Raw genomic sequence first — 6726 nt, 5'->3', positions numbered from 1 at the left:
TTGATTTTTTCTTTTCTTCTGGTATTCTTTTAAGGGGATGGAAGTTGGCTATTTCCGTTGCTCCAATCCAAGGCTTGGCCAACTGAATTGAGGTTAATTTCATTTGAATATTTTAGCAATAAATTGAAAAGGAAATTGTTTGATGTGGGAAATTGGATTGGGCTTCATTGAGCGAATGCACAGAGCTAAAATATTTTGGGTCTAGCCAGGCCTTGACCCATAAAAATGGAAATGGACCGGGCTAACTTGACTGACCATGGTAAGAATATTCTGTCGAACTTGGAATATCCTCCCATGCGTAGCTGATGTGACTATCATCCGAGGTATGGACGGTGCGGAGTGAGAGGCTTGCAGATGGACTTTGACTTGAAAAGTAGGGAATCATGCCCTGAATTTCCTGAATGCGTCTCTATGTACACGTCCATGAGTATCATAGGCCACCACTAAAAAAAGATTTGTTGACTTTCAGCTACACCACCGTCCCAAAATCGAGGGTAAAATTGTCAAAGGACTTGCAATTACTTGGTGGGAAAGTCAGTCCCTTCTCCTGTGACCGTCACTGTCAACTACAGTTAACCTAATCTCCCTGAAATTACTTCGTTCACACTTATAATAGGATATCTTATAAACTTTACAAGACCAAATTAAACACTTTGTTTAGATAACGCATGAAAAGAGAACGGTGGTTAGACGAACTGAAAAAAAGTACCAACTGTTGAGCCTCTTTGTAGGCCCTACCCCATTCTCCATTTCTTGGCAATTGCCATATGAACGCTTGATTTCGGTGGTTGGACTTCCATCTTTCTTGAGATTGAAGAGTAGGTTAGATTTGAGGACCTAATGCCCAAACAAAGATGTTCTAGTCTTTTTTATTTTTATTTTTTTATTTACCGTTATTTTAAGGCAAACAGGACTCACAAAATGGAGTACAAGGAACATAAAGTGAAGCCCTAGTCTTTGGTTGAGACAAATCTTACTATTTCTGCATTTAAAGAAGAAATTTAGAGACTTAGGATTTAAAATTAGAGTGTAGGAAAATTTGGACAAACTCAATTTCAGGGATGACATAACCTTACTAAAAATTTTGGACATGGCATTTGCCTCAACTACATTGGACAATTGGAATCCAAAACAATGACCTACCAACCAACAATCAAATGCTATGTTTTTGGGTGTGAGAAAAACCCGGATGATGTTTGCTTATTTCGATACCAAAAAAAAATTGATAAAACATGAAAAACAATAGCTTATAAAGTAAATCACAACCCAATATTATCCAACCGTCATTTATTTGCTTGTCCGTCACAAACGGGTGACTACCACATCAAGTTGCACCACACTAAATACACCCTCGTTGCCCACAAAACAAGTCGACGCTTTCACACGTGAAATTTCACTTTTTGCTTAATTCCATCAAAGGTGTCGCCCCTTTCTCATTTCAAAATCCGCCGATCATGACTTAGAAAATTAGGGATAATGTGTCATTATCCACATCTTATAGTGTCAACAAAACCTGAAGATTTTTCTTTACAAAATAATGTAAAGAATTAATATAGAATGCATGGTCAGCTTGTGGGTTGTGGGGGTTAGTTGAGTTCGTGGGAAGATTTGTTAACGGTATGATTTTGACGGTTACCCAAATTTTGGCATGAATTGAAAAAGTGAATACTATACCACTTACGTGTATTGCCCTAATCGTGGGTCAATCACCTTCTCCTTTGACTCCCACCAGTAACAACTGCCCACACACGCATACCATCCTCGTTAAGAAACCTTATATTCTTAAATTTAAGAAAAATTGTAAAGGGTACTTGAAAAAAATAACATTTTTTAATCAAAGGTGGTGTTTGAACTGAAAAATTTTAAAATAATTTGGTAGACCATCTATGGCACAAGCTTGAACCTCAATCAACGTACCAAATTCAACCCAATCATATGGGCCCATCAAATAATTCACTCATATTCTTGAAACAAAAGAAAAATGTCCCGCACCGTCTCAGGCTCTCAGCCCAAAGAGCAAGATGCTTTTTCCCCTTTCTTCTTAAAGAAAGAAAGAAAGAAAGAAAACCTTTCTAAATAGCGAACAGCATGGAGTGTGGACTAGGGTGGTGCAGATACGAGGGCATCGGTCACGTGGAGTGGCCAAGCCACGCCGCAGCCATGGGACCGCCGCTCCAGGATCCTGGGACAAGCTTCCGCGGGCAACGGTCATATACTATATATATACATAGTACATGACCGTTGAGAATTTGGATCACTTAAAAATTCAAATGTCTCTGACGCATTAAAAAACATAACAAAGTACTGTTGCCTACTAAATTCTGTATTTCCTGAAAACACCGCTTCCGGATTTAGCTTCTCTAGAAAGATTATTGCACTCTGAAGTCTGACCCCCCTCTCAAGAAAGCTTTTGTTTCTTGAAGCTTCTCTTTACATTTACCATTTCTTATGTCATCATTTGTGCACTTTGATTGGGAGTTTCTTAAATAAGTAAAGTTTTTGCCTTGAGGATAATGATCGTTTTTTTTTCATTTATGAAAATATACTATGAATTAGAAGCCCAGATAAGTTATAATAATATTCGGAACCAAATTTTATAACATTTTTAAAAAAAATTGACCATCGGCTTAATATTATAAACATATTTTTTAACTAAACAATGTGTTGTTCTATTTACTTATTATAAACATTTATAGCATGAGATAATTTCCAAATATCCCATCTTAATAATATAATAAAATTAGTATAAGACCTCAAACTCACCCAAAAGCTCATGACATTCGAACACAAGAAGAGTTGATAAACGTAGTAAATCCTTCGATCTGCCAACAATTTCCCCCATGACATATTTGGGGGTTGGAATTCCTGACCTCGACTCTGATACCACTTATAAGACCTCAGGCGCTACCAAATTTTCTAACAGTAATTGCTATAAAGAAAGATGCATACTTTAACCTTATAGTACATTCATCTAAGTGCCCACGATATTTGAACACAAGGAGTTGATGGATACAATCAACCCTTTCATCTACCTACAATTAGAAATATTACTTTTTTATTATAATAATTTATTGCTATTTTTTAGTCATCTTTAATTTTTAAGTTTAAGAATCCATTGTTTTGGACAATTAATTCATCATTTCTTAAAACTACATATTCTTAATGATCATTGTTGAATACTAGTTTAAGTGTTTCTCATTGTTTTTGTCATATTCATATATAAAAAATAACCGAAATGTTGTTTTTATATAGTTTTGGTATCTTATTCAAAATCCGCATTTAAATTAAAAATAATATGACCACATACATCTTTTTTTTTATGTCTCAACAATCATCTCATCTTTGTATAAATTTCATATATCAGTATTCAAATGTTATTTCTTTTACCTTATTATTATTTATTTATTTGTATCTAACTTTGATTTTATCTTTATCTTTATTTAATAATTTAGATTCGGAATATAAGTTGTTAAATATTCAATAAAACTAATATGGATTCCTTTTGATGTGAAATGCAAATTTATCCTCCTAAAGGTGTTCATTGTACATTGAACAAATAAAAATTATTTAGTAGGTGGAATATTAAAAATGATAAAATATATGATACAAAGAATCAAATTTTAATATTTAGGTGGTTTGGTTGATTGGACTTGGTAACAAAATAAAAATGATAAATTTTTAAAATCGATTATCATTTTTAATCATTGAAGCTTGAATAATATCCTAATCAATCTATTTTTAAAGAAAGATATTTGTAAATGAATATTATATATATATAAGGGTATTCTGGTAAAATACTGAAATAAGATGGATATGAAAACCACCCGCACCCTTTGGATGGGCCTCATCATCCATAACTTAATTCTTAATTTGTAGTATAAGCCTTTTTTTAAATGTGGGCCAATGTACATAATAGTCAAGCATCATGGGCTTGGGTACTCAGGGCCCACAAAGTCTCAGATCCAACGGCCCATACTTCATCGTCAGAAACCGCGTCCTCCACCCCGACCTCTATATATCTTCATACTCTACACTCTTTCCGAGTCACCCCACTTGAAAGACTGTTTGGACTCTCCTGTTCACCGTAGAAGGTAAAGATTCCGACCAACTCACAAACTCTACTCACCGGAAAGGATGGCGTTCGTGTCTCGAAGCTCTAGCACGTGGCTACTCTCCCTCAAAGTTGCACTGATCTCAATTGGTGTTGTGTCCATGGCTGTGATTCTGAGGCAATCCATACCGGTTATCTCAGAATTTGCTGTTTCCGGAGTTCCTGTGATGTGGAGCTCTTTCCGCTCGTGGCTCAAACCTCCTTATCTCTACGTCATCATCAATGGCATCATCATCACCATCGCTGCTTCTTCAAAGTTTCACCGAATGAACCACCAAGATCGGCCGGAGACGGCGGCGAAGGATCCGGAAGATGAAAGGACTGAGTTCACTTACGAAATGAAGAACCCGCCGGAGTTTGTCGGCTTGGAGACGCCGATAGTGTATGAGCAGCGTGAAGTTACGATTTCGGAGGTGAAGACCGTGGCGGACAGTCCGGTGGTTGAAGATGAAGAGGAGTTGATGATCTCGAGGTCCACAACTCCGCCGCTGCCGCCATCGCCGCTCTTGAGGAGAGAGTCGTCCGAGATTCCGCTGGAGTGTCTCTTATCTACGGAGAAACCTCTGGTTTCTTCTAGGTTCGGTCACCGGAAGCCGATTAAAGCCAGTCCCGAAGGTACTATTTGTTTATTAATTGAATTTCTGCATTTGGTTGAAATTGAATGAACTCTCCTTTATTTATAATTTTTTCCGATAAAATTCCATTTCAGCTAGCCGGTAGCTCACCACACCAACCAACCCTTGCCTTCCTCTAGAGATTTGAACACCGATAATAAAATTTCAGTTTCAAATTTATTCCGGCTATTTTTGTCAGATTCTATAAATTATTACTGTTATCGGACCTTTACACGTGTTAATTTCCATCCATGGAAATTACTTTGAAACGGTGTCGTTTTTGCTTGCCCTTTCCTTCTCCATTGGTGACAACCATGGCAAGGCCAGGACGATGCTTTGTCTGTTTGGTGGCTTGGAAAGTTCAAACTGATGGCGCCTATTTGACATGCAAAATTTGTTAATGGCACTTGGATTGGATCTTAACATTCCGAATATGGTGCGGAGAAAGATGTGAAAAAGTTGAAAAGTGTATTTTTAAATATACATTAATTTTAATTTTTTTTTCCTCCTTTTTTCTTGGCAATCAAACAGGATAAGAAAATGACCTTTCCAACGGCACAGTCGTAGTAGCTCGTTCTTTTCCTTTCATTATTAAAGTACAATCTTTTGTAAACGGATCATTTCATATTTTCGTTGTCCTTCAAGCTTCAGGAGGAAAAGTTCTAAGAGTATCGAAGCCAAAACGACACGAGACACTGGAGAACACATGGAAGATGATAACGGACGGCCGTCACATGCCGTTGACGAGACACCTGAAGAAATCTGATACGTGGGAGAATCATGGGCGTCACATCGTAGTAAGAGAGGACACGTCACCTCAGAGAGCGAACAAATCAGAGACGTTCAAGGACCGTACGAACAACCCACCACCCTCTCTCACTTCGCCTCTGGACTCCGTGAAGCTCAGGAAAGATCCGTCGCTGAGTCAGGATGAGTTGAACCGGCGAGTTGAAGCGTTCATAAAGAAGTTTAACGAGGAGATGATGTTACAGAGACAAGAATCATTGAATCAGTACAAGGAGATGATCAGCCGTGGAGCCCAGTAATTGAAGAGGCATCATGGGGCTAGAGATATAGAAAATAGAAAATATTTTATTTGTTTTTTAAAATATTCACTCTGTTTCAGAAGTCCAAAAAAGGGTTGTGGTCGAGAACTTGTGTTTTTGTTTTTCCATTTTTTTCATTTTAGATGTTTTTTTTTTCTTCCTTAGTGGGAGCTAAAACATAGTCACATCATGGTTTGTAAAAAGAAAAGGGAAATTTAGTGTGCTTGCTTTCATGTTTAAATGAATGACCTGGATAATTTTATTAATTTGCACATAATTTTATTCTTCAGGATAGATTTACTTTTAAAAAATTGGAAAAAATGATGACGATGTCATTTCAAATTTCAAATAGGAGGGACACGTTTTACCATTTTTGGCTAAGCAGGTAGAAATGTTTGTATTGAAAAAATTGAAGCCTGAGTCCAACTGGGTCAAGTTTTCCGGCAGAGACTAGTCAAGTCAAAGAAAACTATAATTATCCCTGCTTAAGACGTGACTGGTAAGGTAGTTATCATTTACTTATCCGAATGACCACCGCTGAGATGGGTCAGAGCATGTTGATGGTGAGTGGTGGGCGGGCACTTGGCACCAGCCTGTCTTGCCAGAGGGGAAGCTTCATGATGAAATATCGTGTGGAGAGTGGCTTTGAGGGGTTTATCTCTAGAGATGATGTGTCTCTTTGTGATTGAATGAAGGAAAATTTAGGTTAGAGGCCAAGATTTGTCCTTATAAAGGGTTTCATGAACTGCACCGACTTCACTCCTTGTTTGGTAGCATGAAAACCATCTGAGAGGCTGAAACTTGCAACTGAATTGAGCTTGTTTGGGCGGTGACTCTCTCTCTCTCTCTCTCTCTCAACAGACGCAATTTTTTATTCCACTCTTTCCTTATCCAGAGCTTGATGAATTAAGTGAGCTACGGTAAAAATGGTGGTGATTGTGGTTTGACTGGTGGG

At 37.6% G+C, this 6726-nt stretch overlaps 1 protein-coding gene across 2 annotated transcripts; it reads left to right on the top strand.

Moving 5' to 3' along the window:
* Positions 1–4038: 4038 nt before the first annotated feature.
* On the top strand, positions 4039–6037 carry LOC100244739 (uncharacterized). Of its 2 annotated transcripts, none has more exons than XM_010648666.3 (2): positions 4039–4726; positions 5377–6037. In XM_010648666.3, the coding sequence occupies exons 1-2, from the start codon at positions 4135–4137 to the stop codon at positions 5769–5771; spliced, it is 987 nt and encodes a 328-aa protein (XP_010646968.2). In that variant the 5' UTR covers positions 4039–4134; the 3' UTR covers positions 5772–6037. The 2 variants fall into 2 exon arrangements, with proteins under 2 accessions (XP_010646968.2, XP_002273372.3); XM_002273336.4 differs by having other exon boundaries at positions 5371–6037.
* The last annotated feature ends 689 nt before the right edge of the window (positions 6038–6726 follow it).

Source organism: Vitis vinifera, chromosome 10 (assembly GCF_030704535.1).
Source record: "Vitis vinifera cultivar Pinot Noir 40024 chromosome 10, ASM3070453v1".
Lineage (NCBI taxonomy): Eukaryota > Viridiplantae > Streptophyta > Magnoliopsida > Vitales > Vitaceae > Vitis > Vitis vinifera.
This window is presented reverse-complemented; position numbering and strand designations above follow the sequence as displayed.